Source organism: Molothrus aeneus, chromosome 2 (assembly GCF_037042795.1).
Source record: "Molothrus aeneus isolate 106 chromosome 2, BPBGC_Maene_1.0, whole genome shotgun sequence".
Classification (NCBI taxonomy): domain Eukaryota; kingdom Metazoa; phylum Chordata; class Aves; order Passeriformes; family Icteridae; genus Molothrus; species Molothrus aeneus.
In genome coordinates, this window is record NC_089647.1 from 48426654 (window position 1) to 48447795 (window position 21142).

Sequence of the window (21142 nt, forward strand, 5' to 3'; positions counted from 1 at the left end):
AGAATGAAACACAATGCTCTGCCATTCACATATTACATACAAAGAGTTCAATTTATAATCTTACATAATGCATTTTTGCTGCACTGCCTTAAGCACAGTCTCCATAAAGTGAAGGATAATGCTAAATATTCATTGAGCATTTAGCACATGTAGCAAATGCCTGCAAAGAGCCACAAATGCAGCTGAGACATACAGACCTGACCTGCTTCGGGCAGACTATTCCATGTCTATACTTTTGTTGTCAAAGTCCCTGAAAAACGCTGTAACCATCTTGCAGGCTATCAGGAAAAATGCCAAGTGGGGGAAAGTAATACAGTCCATCCACTCCTAAGCCAGGTTCATGAGCCTTCAGAAACTATTAATGGTTAAGAGCAAGATGTGGGATAAGCTGTTCAGTAATTTCTCATAGACTATTATAACCTGTAATACAGGCTACCCAGACCTAAAGGTAATGAATAAAGGAAAAAAAAAAACCCTAAAAGTATTATGAATGATATAACAGCCACACAGGATTATGGGCCTATGACTAAGACTGATTTGTACATGATACAATACACCTCTTAAAAATAAGCAAATGCTTACTCAGTAAGCTAAAGCAGCACCTCTTTCTAAATTGTCTGTTAGCAATTTAGAAAGAGGTTAAACAATATGACCCAAGAGAATTCAGCCTTTTTAAAAATCAGTAGTTTAGATTGGATTAACAAAACAAAAAATTTAACATCATTAAAAAGACTGCAAGTACAACTGATTTGTTTTGTTTTCAGTTTTCATGGATATATTCTGGCTTGGCACAACATGATATTGTTACAAGAACACTATAAATCAGTAAGGTACACATGACATGGTCAAGGACTGCCTGCCTACCAGAGAAATGAAGTGGTAGCACTATCAGCTAAAAGGAAACTGCAAAGACCAATTCCAGACAAAATACTTCAATGCTTTTATTATCCTTGATCTAGAATTACACTGACAGCATACCTCAACCAAAAGCCACCATTTGCAGCTCCTCCATTACTACAGTAATAAATTAAGACAAATTTGAGATGATTAGACCTTGATAAACTGTTACCTTTTTTTTTTAAATAAGACCAATTATGTTTTCACACTTTTTTTTTCTGTGATCTCAAAATAAGCAGGTTTGAAGCTAATTTCAACGAATTAGTCTATAAAAAGAAAAAAAACCCCACAACAAATTTATTCATGTATAAGATTTTCACCTAGGATATTAATAGAGAGCTTTATTCTCTGCTCTTGCTTTTATTTCAAAAGGACAAGAACACAAACATTAAAATGACACAAGCATCAATCTAGAAACCCCAAAGGGAAATATTTCTACATCTGATCCACATGAAACATCTGATCACTTAAAATGAGGGCTTACTTTCAATTTCATTTCAACATTGTCTTTTTAATGCTTTTTACAGGGAATTGTAATACATGTGTCTGCTCTTTTGAAGTCTCAACATATACCTAGTCACCTCATCTCCATGATGTACCAGCACTGAGCAAAAACACTTCCTCCAGAGAACATGATTACTAGGAGAAAGCAGCAGTTAAAACTACATGCCACACATGAATGTGAGAATTCTTCTAATTCACTGAGAATGAAATTTATTGTTCAGCTAAAAGAAGAAAATACCAACAGTCTAAATTACTACAGGAAAGACACACAAACAATATAAATGTTATGAGTCTTAGCTAGAGAATGCCTTGTTTTCAGTGATCTATTAGCAGAGAAACAAACATCTCTGCAACAAGTTGCAAGAGACAGATGTCAGATGAAATCTTGGCCTTCTTCTTAAACACAAAAAGCTTATAAAATTATGCATCATGGCAAACTAAATTGAACCTCAAGAGGGTATGGCTACAAGAACAGAAGACAGGATACCTCACAGGAGATAATTTAACATCACATTTCAAAAAATTAGCAGTGTTACACTGGTTTATCCCCAGCTGTCACCTCAGTCCCACATAGCCCCTCACTTAACTCTCTCCTGATAGAATGAAGAAGAGGATCAGAAAGGTAAAAGTGGGAAAACTCATGGTTTGAGATAAAGACAGTTTAACAGGTAAAACAAGAGCTGCACATGCAAGCAAAACAAAACAAGGAATTCATTCACCACTTCCCACAGGCAGGCAGGCGTTCAGCCATCTCCCAGGAAAGCCAGGCTCCATCACATGAAGCTTCAGAAGACAACCACCACCATTCCAAACCCCCTCACTCCTTCTTCCTCCAGCTTTATATACCAGGTGTGATGCCATAAGGTCTGGGATCTCCCTTTGGTCAGCTGGGGTCAGCTGTCCCAGCTTTGTCCCCTCCCAACTCTCTGTGAGGAGCAGAAAGGCCTTGATGCTGTGTAAGCACTGCTCAGCAGTAACAAAAACACCCGTGTTATCAATAACTGTTTCCAGGCAAATCTAAAACATAGTCCCAGACCAGCTATTCTGAAAACAACTAACTTTATCCCACCCAAAACTAGCACACAGGTTTTTTAGGGTTTGGTCTTGTGGAGGTGATTTTTTTCTTATTTATACGAAATTAAAATAAGAAAAATACATTGCCCAAAGAACGCTGATGAAAACTTTTGCTAATTCAGGATATAAACCAATAAACCAAGAAACAGCAGCTTAGATGAAGCAGTAAAACTAAAGCACTTTTTCCTATACAGCTGATGCTAAGTGGTCTGCTATATTGATGCCTTGAGAATGAACCAATTTATGTATGTTCTACAAATTAATTTTCATTCAAATTTCATGCTTAGAAAAGTTAACTCTTAAATTTACTTACCAAACATCCCACTAGTTTCAAGTATGCAGGAAAAACTTAGGATTTTTACTTATAATATAATGGCTCTATGCATTAATTAAATTTAAAAACAAAAACCAATCTGACATTATTATTTCATGAAATATGGTGAACTAGCAATTTATTTAAAAAGTGAACAATGGGAAACCTTCATTCTAGTTACAATATCATCATCAACAGAAGTACTGTACAGAAAGTACAGACAGTAAGAATTTTCAGATCCCCTGTCTAGCTAAGTAGCAAGTTCTTACATTTCTTGCACATTTTGACCAAATAACTAATTTTCCTTGGTTTTGAGGGCATGAGAAATTCAGTATCTGTAACATGTATTTCACATAATTTTTTACCTATAAATAGTATAGTAAATGGTAAAATCAACTTCTGAGATATGTCTATGATCCGTGACTGTCATACCCTCATAAAAAATTATTATACCATGAAATAGAAGTGTTACATGGAGAGTAATTCCAGTGGGTTTTCACCTACCATGTCACTGTACTTACCTTAGAATACAGCTGTACAGATGAACCAATTTACAAATGTTTGATACACAAATTGCAAAGCTTCCCTTCATTAAGTGTCCTTTTCATACTGCAGGCCAATTGATCAGCATGCTTTGCACAGCAAAAACACTCCCATGCACTGATAATTAAAAAGGCATCACAAGAAAAGCTGCACCATCTTAGAACAGTACAAATTAGTACCCATTCAAATAAATACTGCTAAACAACCCCATTTCAATCTTCAATAATCAGCTCTTTTTTGCTATGCCTTAGCACTGTGTGAATATTACATAAGCCTCAATAATTTTTATCATGTTATAGCATGCAGTAAAATAGAGTAAATGAGTCTAAAACCTTTTTATCTTCCCCACACTTGAAATGTACTTTCATGTTTAAATATAAAAACTTTGGCATAATTGAAGTATTAATGAGCATTTACAATGATATCCATGATTCCTTTGAGACATGGAAAAATATAACAATGAAAACTAAAACACAGTAAATACTTTAAATGAGTAACAGACAATAAAGGAAGATTATTAATATAGTTGGGGAATCTCTTTTCTACACAAACACATAATTCAAAATATTAACAATGCAGGTGCTAGTGAGATTTTAAATTCTGGTTCAAATAATTAAAACATAAATTTGCACAATAGGTGTAGAAAACCACAGAAAGATACCTCATTATATAGCTGGATTTTCAGCTCTCATGGTATTCAGACTTTATTGATGAAGTAATTTTTAGGGCCTATTGAAAAATTGTCTACAATTTAAAAAATTATGCTCGCTTTGCAATTTTCAAACTTCTGATACTGTGACACAAAATGAGTAGTAGATAACCATCTATATTCTTTTTGTTACATACTCATGTTCTTGACAAAATTTCCTAGTCAATGTTTGGTCATTCAGTGTATAAGGAAGTCAAGAGTAGTTAGATTATTTCAGCTAGCAGGGCAGCAATAATGCTCATCTGTACAAAATCCTACGAGCCTGAAAATATAAATTGTTGCATTGAACTACTTCAACAATAATGAACACAAATATATTTTATTAATACAGCAAGCTGTTAGAAAAAAGGCAAAGTGAACACTTACAAATTCATAATTTTTTTAAGAGAAAAAGAGCAGTAAGTTAGTCAGTCTCCATGCTGGCTCATTCTTTGTTATGTGCTAAACAGATTACATTGGCTATGCCAAAATTAGGAATGCAAGATGGTTTTACAGAATTATATCCACTATTTATACTGAATTGATTCATCCTAACTGTGGACTGGGAATTGACAGCCTAATTTCTTAAAACTTCATTTTTATCACAAATGAAAGAAACTGACTTAGAAAGACACAGCTGTGAAATTTCAATGGTTTAGTGATAAAATTCAGGGTTTTTTTCAGTCAGAACAAAACAAGTTGGTAGTGTGCCAACATCATCGCAGTTTATATACTACTGACGAGAATAAATAAAAAAATAATTCAGGTTGCACAGTTTATGACTGGTGAATACTGTACTGGCAGAATGTTGCTTCAGCTGCCACATGAACTTCTGAGACCAAAAAAGAAAGGGAAAAGCCCCAAAACCCCAAGAAAACAACAACAAAAATATTAAACCTCTCAACTGAGGTCAAAAAACACATGCCAAAATTTTGCCAATTGGCAATACATGCCAAATAGAACTAAAGGACAATCCAGAGCATAACTGCTTTCAAAAATATCTCCAAAAAGGTAAGAAGACTAAATAACTATAATTAAAATTGATTATTAAATAAATAAACTCTTCTTTTTGAGCTTTACTTCTCTTTTAAAAGATCCTTAATATGACCCCTTCTTTAAAAAAAACTGCTCAACAGTTATCTAATATATGACATCATTGTCTTAGATTTCCGAAGAAAGACTGCTATATGCCATACTATATTAAATATTTTACTAAAATCCAAGGTCTTACAACTTTAATAGTTTTAAAAAACATTAAATGTACAATTTTATTTACATGCAAGTCCATTAAAAAGAACAACCTCCAGAAGAAAATGGGTCTTGAAATAGGCCTATTTAAAACACAGAAAATCACTACTTTATTGGAAGTGATGATGTGTTTTAAAAGGGCAAATAACAGATTCTTATTAACTGACTGCAACTGTGTTACTGGCTACTGGAAATACTGAAAGAACTCCATGAGTCTGTATTGTCTCCCCACCTATGTCTTCTCTGCAGAGGTGGTCTTTGAGTGTTTTTGTGGGGAGGTACCACTGAATTAATGACAATAGGGATGGATATTTGATATTCATATCGTTCCAACATCTGAGCAATCTTCTCACGAGTGACTCCATGCTTATTTCTCCTACAAAAACAAAAATTTCAATAAATTATCTGGTATGTTTATAGCTATATATAGTTATATCTAAGTAAATATATAGATATGTGTAAAATTGTATGTTACAGTCTCTGAGAAAAAACCCTCTAAATTCTCAATTTTTCTTATTGTTTTCATTATACTCTCTATCCTCATTCTCAAGGTATTCAGCTTGCATTAAGGTTTATTTTAACAATTCACAGCTGCATATATTGAGTTAACAGTAAACAATACAGTTGTTCTTCTCCATACACAAATGTGATGTTATTCACTATAACTATGCACCTGAATTACCCTAGAAGGATTTTTCTATTTATTCATCAGATTTTACATGGTATACTAGCTAATGAGTAGAGATTAATAATAGCACAGACTACTCCTTATGAAAGAAATGTTCAAACTAGCATAAAATATGCAACTACACTGTTTCAAGACTTAATGACAGAATATTTTCTCATCAAGAAACCTCTACAGAATAAGAAGCGACTTTAGTTCTGAACCAGAAAAACACACTCAGAACACGTTAATCTACTAGGTGTAGCTCACACTTGTAAATTCAGAAATGTAGTGAAACACATGTAAGGGAAAAGGTATCAAAGGTGCTGTCCTATTCTTGCAGTGCTCAGTAACCAGCTACTTTCAGGGAGAACTTGGTCTATTAAGAACCTAAGCAAATTATATGAGAGCATACATATACATATATATATACATATATATATATATACACACACACACATAAAATCTCCTTGGTAATTATGGAATAGGACCTTAAAATCCATGTTAGCAGAGAATTTCAGTCTCTGCCAGAAGAAAACCACAAGCCTCATGCACAAACTGAATGTCAGAGAATTGACAGAATTGTAACGGAAATGAATCTAAAAGAAGAGACATAAAACAGAAATAAAAGGTTGTGATAGCATAAACAAGCATTTATCATGACCCAATACTTCTTATTGCCAAGAAATAATGTCCAAGATAAATTATGTCCCTAACAAACCAACAGGGAATATATTTCTGCATCTTTGTACTTTCTCCCAGGGACAGAAGAGGTATGGGCCTTAACAACTTGATCACTTCTACAGAGGAGAAATCAACAGTGGAAACAAACAGGCTACACTGGAAAGACAGACAATATTCCATACAGAAATATTTTAGAAGACTGATTCCTCACCACTAGTCCCCTCAGTATCAAGTTGACAAGAGCTCAAAGCACACAGCAGGTAGCATACTAATTTCACATTCAGAATGGAAGCAGAACTGGTGATCGAAGAACGATTCAAAATTACATTGGCTCCTTAAAGGTGCATTTTATCAGCTTGCTTTCTGTGAAGAAAATGCTTAAGCAGAGCATTTCCCTCACACTCTTCCCCGAGACAACACCAGAAGCTGGAGTGATCATCGCATGTGGCTCATTGTTTTAAATGGTTTTAATTTCTACATTGTGCTAAAGCAGCCCAGGAGCAGCTGCATGTTGAACTAATCACTTGGTGAGTCTTAGCAGTTTTGATTTTATTCACAAATGAGAACAAGGGTAATGATAGAGAAAAAAGTCAACCCTCTAGAAATATGTGGATTTTATAAAGCACTTGACATTTGTGACAGACAAAAAATGAGAAGAGTAAGTCTAAGTCTTTTAATGCCAAATGGTGAAAGCAGAAAGTTATTCAATATTTTCCTATCAATATTCAATATTTCACTATCTTCGTACTCCTTGAAAAAAAATTACAGCTCAAGTGCACTGGACATAAAGTGCACACACATTCACAACTGAATGGACTTGTGCATAATCACTTCATAAAAGACAAAGTACTTCTCCTTGCAGAATAAGGCAGGATAATAAAATCACCAGCAGCAAAATCACATCAAGCATAGAAACTGATTTAAAAAAGGAAATCAATTTGCTGTATAGTGTCATTTAATACTGGTATCTCCTCTTCAGACATGTCTTCACTCATTCTTTGGCAGCTTTGCTATGCTGAGAGAGCATAAAGTCATCTATCCGAACCAAAGCAGACATACCAGCAAAAGCTCCTAACAGATAGGGGAGGAAGACTGTTTTGCATGGAGGAACACAGAATCTTTTGATAAAAGCTAAAAAACCTATGATAAAAGCTCAGCCACTAATAAATGCTTCCATACTACCCTTTACCACTGCACCCTCAGCAAGTTTGCTGATGAAACAAAACTGAGGATCCTCTCCCAAAGTAACTAAAGAACAAAATGAAAAACTTACATCACCACCTTTATTAAATTCACAAAAAATAAAGTTTCCAGGCAATGGACCTCTGTTTAAATATTTAAAGCAACCAGAACTGCTAAAATATTTCTAGGAATCTTCTAACAACTGGTAACAGCACTTCACAGTTTCAAGGGTTTTGCTCTGGGAAAGATATCAACTTTACTCCTACAATTAATAATTGAACAATAAAATTCAACAGTAACAACACAACAGTTTATCCTGTGGCTTGTTAAGATCATCTGGAAACATGAATTTTCCTGGAAAATTAGTCTGTTTTGTGTAGTGGAAATCTTAAGTGCCTGATTACTAAGATTCCTAACTTGGCTGGGCTGCATGCCAAACTAGAAGAACTTACTATCATTCTACAGAGAGAGAACTCCATCTCTAGAAACAAGTGAGTGGTAGCTTATGAGCAAAAGGTGAAAACTTTAGAACATTTATAAACCCAATGGAGTCCAAGTCAGTAATGCAAGCATTAGACATATATATAAATACATGTATTTTGTGCACTGTAGGGGCTACTTTACAAAGCTGAAACAATAAGAGGCAAAGTCAGCTGGATGTATATAAAACAAAAATCAGTGAGAACTCTGTCATCAACTGTGAAAATATTACACTACTTTTCAAACAAAGAAATATCCTTGAGCTGGTTTGATACCTCATAGATTCCTAAAGCAGATATATCTGAGACAAAAAGGACATTAACCAAGAAGAATAAGCAGCTTCCTAAGCACTCTCAGAACCCAGAAGTTCAATGACCCATGTTCAGCAGTACTCTAAGTCACATCTATACATGTCCAATAAAATTTTAATACTGACATTTTGGGCCAACAAGATGGAGCTGGTTTACTTATTTATCCATAAAACTTCCATGTAAATGTATACCTCAAAATCCCTATTTAAATAAAATACATTTCATATTACTGGTAAGGAACTTGAGAAAATATTTTGAATAAAATATAACTTACTGCATATATATTTATGCATTCATATTTATCTGCCTATCTGTCTCTATATATATATAAAGTACCATGATTTGTGTAAGAGAAACCTTACTTTTCTAGTTCATCAGGATCAAACTTCCACCAAGTATCTGGCTCATGGAATTCCACTCTGTATCCTTTTTTTAGAGCCTGCAGCAAGCAAAGAAATATGTGTGATATGTATCATGATCACATAAAACATAAGAAAAAAATAAAAGACAAATATAATGAACAGATGCAGCAGCATACTCTACTGTGGTACTTGCTGAATTTCACTTACACCCAGCCTGTCTTAGCTTTCATTTCAGGCTAAGCGAATTAAATCAAGTCAGTTCTTGAATTGATCTAAACCATTGCCACACCAATTACTAATCATTATCAATAAGCAGTCTCTCTTTTTAAAAACTTGATTAAAAATGCTTCTGGACAAAACGTATCAACTTATCCCATGCAGCCAGGGTAAGTCTGAGTCTAAGTTGGTGACAGTCATGCAACAAAACCTACCACTTCCACATAAGGCTTCATTTCCCAGGCTTGAGTATTAGTGTTGTCTATTATAACTGGAGATTTTCCCTGCTCCATTGCTTGCTTTGCTGAAATGAAAAATTGTGCAAGTTAATAAACCACATGTAACTCAAACAAAAAAAAAACTGCCCCAGATTTTCTTTCACTAATCTACTCTGACTGAAACACTCTGTTCTGAGAGAAAGAATACAAGGTACAGGCAGGAATGAAAAGAAGTAGAAACAAGAACCTGATGCCCAAAGAAACAAGGTTATCTATTTTTAACTCTGAACCTCGTAGAAGTTCAAAATTTAATGTATATATACATACATGAATTAAAGTATAAAAAGCACTTGAAATACTTCTATATACGCTTTGCTAAAATATATATACTCCTTTTCATATAGACTCTTAATACTCATAGATGTTAGGCTACACTTCTATTTCCTCTATATAACACAGCTTAATGGGATGCCTTTTATTCATTCCAACCTCTCTTCCGGTTCCACTCATGGGCATCACCAAGCTGAGCAGCATTATAGGTGTATCCATACTGCTGACGAAAATAATCATCAGTGCTGAGCACAACACCATCACAACTCTGACCAAGCAGAACACTGTTAAAGGAAAACACAAAAACATATTGACTTTTAATTTTTAGATAAACACATTAAAAAATTATAACTAAAATAAATTGAACTGTGACCTATTTCTGAACTTCTTGCAAACTTCAGATTTATAAAAAGCACACCCATATATATTACCAATAATTCTAATCCAAATCAAAGCAATATTTCCTCTCTCTACTATTTCTGTATTTATTGTTTCTTCTCCACTCCCAAGAGATGTTTGTATTCATCTAATTTTACAGCTATACTGCAGTAAGTACCTCATAATAATTAAATATATTTGCTAACATTTTCCATCTCAATCCTCACTTGGAAATATGTCTAGAAAGCAATCTGATAATGAGAACTCCCTGTTCTGCCAAATGTAAACCTAGTTTCAGAAAGTCCTTGGCAATTGGTATTTAAATGAAAACCTTATGTAACTGAGACAACAGTACAATTCTGTTTAAAGTCCAGCCTACAGAACAGGTGTAGATTGGACTTTCTTAAGAGACTCCTTGTCCCTTTTTAATTCTATGGTATATTTAAATCTGAAAACAGAACAAGCCCGTTAGTGCCACAGAGCATGTGGAGCCCACTGCAACATCCAGATATCTATGGAAATTTAGGCAACTATTCCAGCTCAGAAACAGGCAACATACCCACAGGCTACAAAAACCAAACTGCACTAGCAGTACGTGGGACTGCACTACTGCTGAGATGGTAGGAACAAAAAAGAATTGGCCAGATCCCAAATAACTTAGGGGAACAAAGATATGCTAGTTTCTAAGTTACCAAGCTTTCCCATATATATCTGCAGGAAGAGCCACTTGAATGTAATTCCTACACAAGGAATTTGCTGTGTTTTGCCACCTGTCACCAACAACAGGCCCGTTATGGTTGCTTCAGGACAAATAGCAAAGGTATTTGAGAAAGCAGAGCATGATACACTTAAAGTTCAGCTGCTTTATTTGAACACTGATAAATAATTGGTGTTGTTATAAATATTATAAATTTATATAAATTATAGGTTTTGTTACAGCCTAGATCTTTCAATAGGGTGTGTATTACACTGGTTTATAAGAGTGCAGAAGGATTAATCATCTATTTTTGTTCTAAATAGATCAAATGGCACCAGTAAATCATACACCACACACAGCAGCAATTTTTTTATCCCTCTTCCTCTCTTGTATAAAATATTTAAGAATTTTATATTCATTAAGTTACTTGGCTGGGATTTCACACATGGCTCAATTCTCTTATTTACAGTATGCTACATTTGCCAGTTAATAATGCAAGAAAAACTGGATACATCTTCCACACTCACTCCTAGTGTGCTGAATGTACATAAACATGTCTTAAAGAAGCATCTGCCTTAGTAAAAAAATAGCAAATAATATCTGGGATTCTTCTATTGGCTGACTAGATGGACATACCTCTACAGTTCCTAGGGGCCTGAGCATCAGGTATCTATAGGAATATATGAACTGACAAATCAGCATTAATGAGACATTGATTTTCATTTTTATTTCTAAGAACTGACTCTATTTGTTCATGTTCTGGAGAATAACTCACTGAATTGAATTCTTCTGTTGTATCGTGCAAACATCATTAGTAGCAATAAAGAATTATAGTGACAAGGGTTCAGAAATCTTGCAAACCCATCAACAAAGTGTATTCTTGAAATGGTTTGTTAGTATTCCTTGAAGTTCAGAACACACCACAACTATTAATGGACCAATATAACTGAAATAATAGATTTAATATAGTAAACTATATTTGCAGTATTTAAACTTCTAAAATTCAAAGCAGAAAACTATTGGTTGACATCATATGGCATAATTCATTTGCCTCTAACATGTACTGGGAAGTAAAATTTTTCCCAGTCCCATGAACCAGAGAACAGAAAGAACAAAAATCAGATCTACAGAAAGAAAGCATCAATACTATCCAAACCCACAGAGATAATACTTCACTTTTAAGAGATGGAAAAAGAAAAAAAGATAAATGTATTTCCACTGAGAGTCAAATTCCAGGTTAGTCAGTATGTGCACATGGCTTGAAATGAGTAGCATATTATCCAACTGCTGGAATACATCCTTTTCACCCTAAACCTTCCCTCCAAGCAAACACCACCTTTGAATACAGTAGGATACTGAAATTAAAGCAGCTCGCCTACTTTTCCCAGAAATACTACTGATCTAATAGAAGCTATTATCCTGACATACAAAAATCTCATGTTGAAACCAAAATATTAACTATTCAGCAAACCAATACACATTTTTTCCAATGCATGCACACACACAAATCCTTTTAAAACAGTTCCCAAATATGTATCCTGGTTAGCCTACTTTGATAAATGATTTTGTAATAAAAAGATAAATAATCCACCTATTTAAAATAGCTACTATATTGTGGATGAGCAAAAAAGTAGGCAATAACTAAATATAGTTTCAAAATATGCAGCATTACTGAGCTGTGTAAATGCTCCTCTAAAAGCACTGTTTATAACACTGTTAAAATAAATATATAATTAGAAACAACAGCACACCACTGCTTCTACATCCAGCTATAAGCATTAACTCTAATGATTCCCTTCAGAAGATTTCCCTCTGAGGAAAAATGGCCCCAGAGAAAGAGAACTGTCTTTTATACGTTACTGGATTTAACCAAAAACAGACTGCTTAAATGACACCAATATGTGCTCTTTCAATTTCATTAAGCTCTCTTTCATTCAAATTAATGCTAAGTATTTATGGAGAAAAGGCAAATTGCAACTGCTGCCAAATTCAGTAGCAAAATATTTTAAAAATACAAGTCTCTTTTCCTATAACTTTTACCAGGACTGTAAGATCACATTATCATCTACTTCTAATTGTAGCAGACTTTGGTTACTTGGGCCAAAGCTATCACTGCTGGGTATCTGTCCGGCCAAACTGCTTTCTAACATTTTTAACTAAATGCTCAATCTCTTCCAAAACCAAGGAAAAAATAAAGCATTTATTTTTTAAACAAAAGTATTTTGTTATTCCAAGCTTTTCTCTGAGAAGCTTTGGATTGAAGAAGTGAAATCTGACAAAGTACATGCGTTTGTTTGCCCTGCAAAACCTTTTTGTAAATCTGCCCAAGGTATACAACTTTAAAATGTCATGTGCATAGCAAATAGTAGTTAAAAGAACTCATGATTCTCATGGCAAACCCAATCCTGAACAGAGCAATCTGGCAGTGGCAGGAAGCTGATTCAGGACCAATAATGCCATTGTAAGAACACATTTCTCCCATCAAACAAATGGCAACAAAAGGAACAAAATTGGCCTAAAATAGGAGGACATGGGAAGCATAGTGGTATAAACACTGGAACAAGCAAGTTGGTACTGGCAGTAGAGCTAGGAAACAGGGCCAAGGCAGAGTGAAGCAGAGGGAAGAAACTGGCATAATGAAGTTGGGAGGGAAATAATACCACTGACTGAAACAGGGAGAAAATGAATCTGGGAATAAATGGGATGAAGACTGGAGATCAAACTGAAGAAATCAGCTTAGTATTTAGAAGCAGATATGGAATTAGTGAGCACAGACCAAAAGCCATGACTGGATATGAACAGGAATACAAAAATGGAAATGGATAGTTAAGAAACAGATTTCGTATGAGCCTCAGTGGCTAGCATTGCCTAAGTCAGGTGGACACAGGAAATAAATCCATGAGATGAGGGGAGCTCCCCAATGAGCCAGAAATGGCTGATGTTATGCTCATATTTAAGGCAAGTAAAGACAATGACCCAAAGAACTACTGGCTGCTCAAGCTCACCTAAGATCTGTCCTAGAAACAATGGAGTGCATCCTCAGATCTATTTCCAAACATGTTAAGAAAATTAGGATAACCAAGAACAGCCAGTGTGGGGTTTGCAACAGATAAGCCATTCTTTACTGACCAGAATGCACTCTGATGAAACAAGTGCATTTGTCAATGAGGACCAAGTGATGAATGCAGCATACTCAGAAATTATCAAAGCTTCCAACATCATCTCCCAGCCAGTAACAAGCAGAGAACAACAAAGGATTTAGTAAGATCACTTTTTCAGTATCTTCATCATAAACCTGGATGATGAGGCAGAGAACTTACAGATGACACCAGATTAGCAGTGATGCTCAACACTGAGCTGAACAGTGAGGCATCTATCCAGAAGGCCACAGAAAAACCTAAGAACTGAGCTAAGCAAAACATCAGGAAGCTCAACAGAGAAAGAGTAAAGCTCTACAAATGATGAAACCTAAGCCTCAGCACAGGCAGGAAAGTGAGTGGTTGAGCAGCTCTGTTGAAAAGAGTCTGAGGATTACAGTGGACATCAAATGAGATGAGTGAATGGTGTACCCTCACCAAAGGTGGGGCAAATCACAACCTGGGCTTTAGTAGAGGAAGCGTGGCCAGTAGATCACCTAAGAAGATACCACCCACACTTTACCTGGTTCTTGTGTGGTCAATTCTGAAATACTGTATCCAGTGAAGGACTCCCCAGTTCAAAAGACATGCTGAAAAACATGGGAGGGCTGAACAGATGGCTACCAAGATGGCTACAGGCATACAACATCTAAGGAGAGGTTAATAGCAGCTGGGCTTGTTTAGTCTGGCAGTGGAGACAGTAAAAGGTCTGATGTCAACCTATTACAGTGAATAAACCTCTCCCTTATCAGGAGGGAAACTGCAAAGAACATGAGCCACATTCTACCACGTAACAACACATGTTATAACACAGGACATGCAAATTATGTCTTCAGAACATCTTTTTGGAGATTAGGAACAACTTCCTTACTTAGGTGGTTTGTACTGCACTAGAGAAGTTTGGTGAGACCATAGAAATGTCTGAGGCGTTTTTAAGCTCAGGCCTGACAAAGACATACCTGACCCGATCCAGAATGGTGACAGACCTTCTCCAAGCAGAACAATGAACTAGCTCACACCCACTACTCTCTTCCAAAAAACATGACCCATAATTCCAACTATTTAGTTGGAATGGAAGAGTCAAAACAAAAAATAAACTTCAGTGGAAGATTCAAGACAGACACAAGTCAAGTTTGTGAGCAGGAAGAAAAGCGTCTGTACTTAAAAACCCTTACTCAGCACAAAACACAAATAGAAATTTGGTATTCCAAGGTCTCGCTACTGGCTCTGCTGTCATTTCCAGCTTGGGAAACCCACTCACAAGATACACCTCATTCCTCTCTAGTGCTGATTCACACAGACAATGCCAGTTTTCTGCTTTTCCTTCACAGTTATTTTACTGGCACAAATAGTAAAGGTTTGTCTGCAGCTGCCAAAAATGCAAATATCTGCAAAGATACCTGTGGGTACTAATATGGCATCAGATATAACATCATTGCTGTCCTAGGCTACGCTGCAGAACTCTATGATGTTACACAGAAAAACACGTTCAAAACATGTTTATTAAGACTTAACTAATAATAAAGGTATTTTTCCCCATCGGCACCCATTGATTCTGGGATGTTTCTTTCCCAAGGATATCCAAGACCCATGATTTCATGGGAATTAACAACTGCAACCAAGCATTAAACATATGAAACTGCATGTAATTGAAGACACTGGAGAGCAAGCCCCATGCTGTTCAAATTCTGCACTCACTTTTGGTAACTATTCTTAACCTTGATCTCATAGTGCCCATTTTCCCATCTGCTAAACAAAATTAGTAACTGATCTCACAGTCAGTTGAGAGATGAAAAAAAGCACAAAAACGTGTTCTTAAAAACCTGAAGATATTTAAAATTTTTCAGATTATATGAGTCATATATTTGGAGAAAGATTTAGAGACAATTTAGCACACCAAACATGGAAAACAAATATATTTCGTATCTTCATATTAAGTTTTATCCAATCTCTAAACTGAATGAGGCAGCATTTTTTCCACAGGGTTATTTTTAAAATGTTTTATGTTGCCTTCACATATTAAAGGTATTACTGCAGTAATACCAAATGGGGACATGCAGCTTCAAAAATGCAGGCTTGCAAAATACAGCAATCAGTAACTATAAAAAAATTATTGCAAAAACAACTGAAACATATAAAAAAAATACCTATTAGAGATTTCTAGTTGTAATATGTCTCCTAAATACCAGGAAAAAATCCACTAATAGAATGTTAAATAGAATGTTACTCCTTTACATTAAAAAAAAAAAAAGAACATGATGACTGTGTCTATTCTACAGACTCCTCACATACAACTGATGATAACTACAGAAGACATCCTGTGATGTAGTTTCTGGATGAAACTCAATCAGTAAGTACTGTTTCAAAAACTTCTTTTTTTATATACACAAGACAAACTTACTTTCACTTAATACAGGTACCATCTGTGCTCTGTCCACTTTCTGTACTTTTTAAAATAGGCCAAAAAACCACAAAGGGAAAATCTAAGTTGGAGATATTACGTGTTTTTAACCTTGTCAGATTTCAACAAGTATATTTGGAAGAAAAAATAATGTTTTTATCGTGTGTTGTTCACAAACAAGGAAGAGGAATTGACAGCCCATACTATGACAAAATGGAACGAGATAACGCTCAGTTTCTTCAATTCACCAAAACCAGGTATTTTCAGGGTAGCAGCATTCTTCTAATGGCCTTTGAAAATTTTTACATGGGCATAAGAAAGGACTTCTGGTTCAGTCAAATTGACATTGTCAGACTTGATGGGAGGTTTTTTTTAAATGAGGGAATTTAAGAATTAAAAAAAAAGCAGCAGACTACCACATACTAGTATGAAAATTTCAGAATAAAAGACTATGCAACCTAATGGATGCTCAACATTTTAAATTTAACACAGAGGAGCTCCTGGTCATCAAAACTCTGAGGGAGACAAAACCCCCAAGTAAATATTTTTAATATTTATGGTCACTTGCACTCTTTAAGTACAAATGACAGCTTTAAACTACTGCATTTTAAGAGTCTAATTTACAAACTAAAATGTTTCCTTAGTGCTTACAGATATATTTAAAATTCTTAAAAAATTTTACTTGAATGAACTTCTCAAGCTTAAAGTCTTCACTTACCGAGAAAGTGTGGATTTCCCTGAACCTGGTAGGCCTCTTAGGATTAGAAGCAATTTCTGTGAACAACTGAATTTTTCTTCAGATAACTGCAATGAAGAAAAGTTGTGCATTCCTTCTGTACTGTCAGCTTTTGGATCATTCCAACGCTCTTCTCTGGTTTCACAGAAACCATTACTTTGGAGTCCATTCTGATCATTATTCCCATTCCCGAAGACCTGAGTATTATGGATGTCAGTATGACCAGAACAGCTGGTATTTTGATCAAGCAATGGACCATGACTGATATCAGTATTTCCATGGTAACTTTCGTAAGGAAATCCCCCATTCTGAGGAGGGGGAGCATTTGGGATTCGAGGTGGGGGATCAAATATCTGAAAATGGGATTGATGGCTGAATCTAGGAGGAAAAGGTCCCTGAGGTTTGTTGAAAGATGCTCTAGTCTGCCAAGCAGGTCTGAATTCAGGCACTGAGCAGTTCCAAGTATCTACTTGGCCATTAAAGGTATTTTCAGTTTTCCAGCCACCTGTTTCCGCAACTAACTGCTGCTCATTGTTTGTTTTCTGACTGTTCTGTTCCCCCAAAGAACTCTGTCCATTCTCATAAAATGGGTGTGGACTGCCCAAAAGTACAGGTTGATAATTTTCTTGTGAGCTCTGACTAGAGTTAAATGGAAAGTGTTGTTCCTCAGAAATTTCAGTTTCTTTTTCCTGAACATTAGTATCTAAATTTTCATTTTCCAGCTGGTGAATTTCTTTATAGAACTGATCCAGCTGATCATCTATTTCTGGTACAGTGGCAGAAACAGCCTGCATCTTCTTTGCCTCCTTTCTTTTACATCTGTTTTCACATAATTCATTCTCATCTCCTCCAGTGTTCCTACATTCATTGCAATTGCCAGATTTGTCTGGCTTGTTACTTTTGGCAGGCTTGTAAATAGGTCCTATAAAATCTTTGCTTGTAAAAAAGTCTTCATCTGATTGATTTCTATTTATTGAGAATGACGCAGTGCTTTTTTCAGTATTATCTTCACCACCATTATTTGTAATAAAAGGGTCCTTCTCTTCTTCAACTTTAGAGTAATTCATTGATGTAAAAGGAGGATCTATATTCTGCCCAGTTTCTAAATCAAATGGCTGACTAAGCACTGGATTCTTTTCAGGGAGAACTTCATTCAAAGATCCCAAGGCACCAGAAGGTATTTTCTCTTGCTTCTGCATTTCATGTTGCCCTTGGTTATCTAAGGCACACGTAGGTATCCAACCATTTGATTTTCTCTCAACATTCACTTTCTTCTGAGTACCTTTGTTATCATCATCAGGGAGTTCCTCACAAGCCCCTTCTGTTGACTTCATTCTTTTAGAATACGGCTCAATTCCGATTTCGTCCTCGCACTCCAAGAGCCTTACTGTATTTTCAGCATGAAGCATCTTAGGAAAAAGAATGAATACATTACCAGCATGCACATTTTCAAAGTAAAGTATAAAAAAGCTGAAGTTACTCAGGCCTATGACATCACACTGTCCATGGTCTCAACTAGAATGTATTCACCCAGAAGAAAAACACACATCACCTACCACAAGTATGGTTTAAACTAGACTGCTACATTACTTATTGCTCATCTCTAGTAAAAAACATTAGTGCTGTATCAGTCGAGCAGTCACATTTGATGATATGCCTTAAATAACTTACAAATCAAGCTTTTAAAATGTGACTGTTTGAAAAAATAATTACATCAGCAATCTCTGAATTATGTTACTACTATTCTCTCCTAGCTGTTATTTTGCCAAGTGTTTGAAATCTCTTTTAAAGATAAGGATATGCCAATTTCCAACGCACAAACTGATGTCTGAGATCACTACTAATACACCAACAAAATGCAAATACTTCAACCATGAGGATTGTTTTCTGTGGCATGAACCGAAGTCCACTAACTCATTTAGTTAACCAATCAAAGAGGTTCCGGGTGGTATTTGCAATTCAGAATAAGTCAAGTAAGACCTAAAATCAAAGCTGCAATCTGTTGTTATGGTTCTGGTTTTGGAACTACTAAGGACTTTTGTTAGGGACCAAGAGCATTTGCTTGCATGTCTTCTAAAATTAAACACACACATATGCAAAAAAAAAAAAATCCTTGTCCCAAATAGATTACATTCTAAGAACTAAACCACTAAGTTCTAGACAGGTTCAGAGACAAGCTGTTACAAAGCAAGATGGCATTAACCACCATGCCATGTCATTATCCATCTATTAGTCTGAATTTCTTGGATTTTGAAGTCTACACAGTATGCAATAAAGACTAAACTCTTCCCCACCAAATAAATGCAGTTTCAAACACAAAAGAACACATTTCTCCTACTGGAAGGTTTATTCCAGTGTTTTCTGAAACATTTCAACTTTCCACGACTAAATATTAACAAAGTGCCACATGCCATTCATCCTGGATAGGAAAATAATTGTCTTCTTTATCTGAAAAGGATCTGTAGGTAGTATTATGGGAAGATTTGTAAGTAGCCATTATCCCAACATGTTCACTTACAAAACTCACAAGAAAAGGTGTTACTCTAGACACTTTATCACCTACCATCCAAAGGAAGAGAAACCTGCCATTCTCAATCTCAAACTGGCTAAACCAAGGAGATGTTACTGTCCGCACTTTAGTACCTGGAAGAAAACATTACTGTTAGAAGGGGAAGAAACATGGCTGTGCAAGTCTCTCTCTTCCTCAGAATTGGTACCATGGTCTCTCCTCCTCTCAAGATTTATGTGTTGTATGCATGCCCTCAGCTTCTTCACGCTTCATTTCTGTCTATTAGAAAGCAAGTATGGCATTAGTACTATTCACTGAGTCTATCCCCATCTAGAAAAAAATGTCCTGCTTCCTCCACAGTACTGGGGTAAAAAAGTAACTTTATTAGCTTCTGTGTCCTCATCTTCTGGGTTGATGTTTAAGCAGACCCCATTCATGATGGGGAATTAAAATAGTAAACATGTGAACATTTGCTGTATGACAAGATCTCCATTGACAGAAAATGCTACTCTGTGACTGTCCCACGTAGGAATATTCTTTCTTGCTAATCTCTAACAGACTGTCCCTTGCGAACCTCGGAGACGGTGAAGCTGCACTCAAAAACACACCTCCTGCGTCCTTGGAGAGGACAGAGCAAGTATGCTCAAGGAAAATGCAGTCTCTCGGACACTCTCACCCCCTGAATGGGAAAAGTCCGGGTCTGTATCGTTTCTGTAAAGAACTGGTTGTAAGCACTGAACCTGAGCCGGCACACAAGGATGCCAGACTTTCTTACCACTTTAACTGACCTGCGAAACATCCAGAAGATTCAATCAACTAACTAACTCAAGGCCTTGAACACCACCCGCATAATACCTTTCCCAAAAGGAAAAATCAGGCCTATCTGCCAGAACCTACAGACAGGTGAACTGGCTGGCTCTCCTCGCACGGTGGTACGGCGCTCACGGGGCGCACAGTGCAGCACCCCTCACACGGCACAGCAGCCGGGGGCAGCAGGCGCTGCTCCCACACCGGGCTGGCAGCGGCGTGTCCGAGGCGAAGGCACGGCCACCGGCCTGACGGCTCGGGGAGCTGGATCAGCCGCCCCGTCCCTCCTTTTCCCCACGGTGCAAAGCCCACTCCTCTCCCCCACACACAAACACTTCCCTCAACGCTGCGCCCACGTCACACAACCTCAGCAGCCGCCGGCTCCTGCGCGCGGCCATCCCCACGCCGCCCCTTCCCCGCCCGCTGGTGGCACAGGTCGGTGGTAGCAGCGCTGGCGGCGGAGGAAAAGCGGCTTGGCCGAGCAGCAGCCACACGCGGGGGAGGACACGAAGCTCAAGGCCGCAGCTCCGACCCCGCACGCCCAAAATGGCGCCGCCTTCCGCTGCGCCGCGAGGGGCGGAGCCTTCCCCCCCCCCCCCACCACGGCGCGCGCTGTGCCCGGCGGGAAGAGCCCGGCGGGAGGAGCCCAGTGCCAAGCCCGGAGGTGGGATTTGTCCTGCTTTACCTTCCCTCGGGGCTGGCTGCTCTGCCTGTCGGGACGTCTGCTTTAGGGGGCGCCCTGCTCTGTCACGGAACGTGAGCA

At 37.0% G+C, this 21142-nt stretch overlaps 1 protein-coding gene across 1 annotated transcript; it reads right to left on the reverse strand.

Annotated features, from left to right (window-relative positions):
- Window positions 1-4343: 4343 nt before the first annotated feature.
- On the reverse strand, window positions 4344-20921 carry LOC136553400 (NEDD4-binding protein 2-like 2). Its single transcript, XM_066544891.1, has 7 exons — window positions 20746-20921; window positions 19627-19706; window positions 17046-18472; window positions 9874-9998; window positions 9382-9470; window positions 8951-9027; window positions 4344-5643 (listed from the first exon to the last, which is right to left on the reverse strand). Exons 2-7 carry the CDS (start codon window positions 19627-19629, stop codon window positions 5445-5447), a joined length of 1920 nt encoding a protein of 639 aa, XP_066400988.1. The 5' UTR covers window positions 19630-19706; window positions 20746-20921; the 3' UTR covers window positions 4344-5444.
- Window positions 20922-21142: the final 221 nt, after the last annotated feature.

Bases quoted from the DNA above. Each gene is read 5' to 3' on its own strand.
- LOC136553400 (XM_066544891.1), bottom strand. The intron at 9,999-17,045 runs GTAAGTGAAGAC...TTCCTTTAACAG, and splicing joins GGGAAATCCACACTTTCTCG to TGTTCTGCTTGGTCAGAGTT. The intron at 9,471-9,873 runs GTTGGAATGAAT...TTTTCATTTCAG, and splicing joins TGAGTGGAACCGGAAGAGAG to CAAAGCAAGCAATGGAGCAG.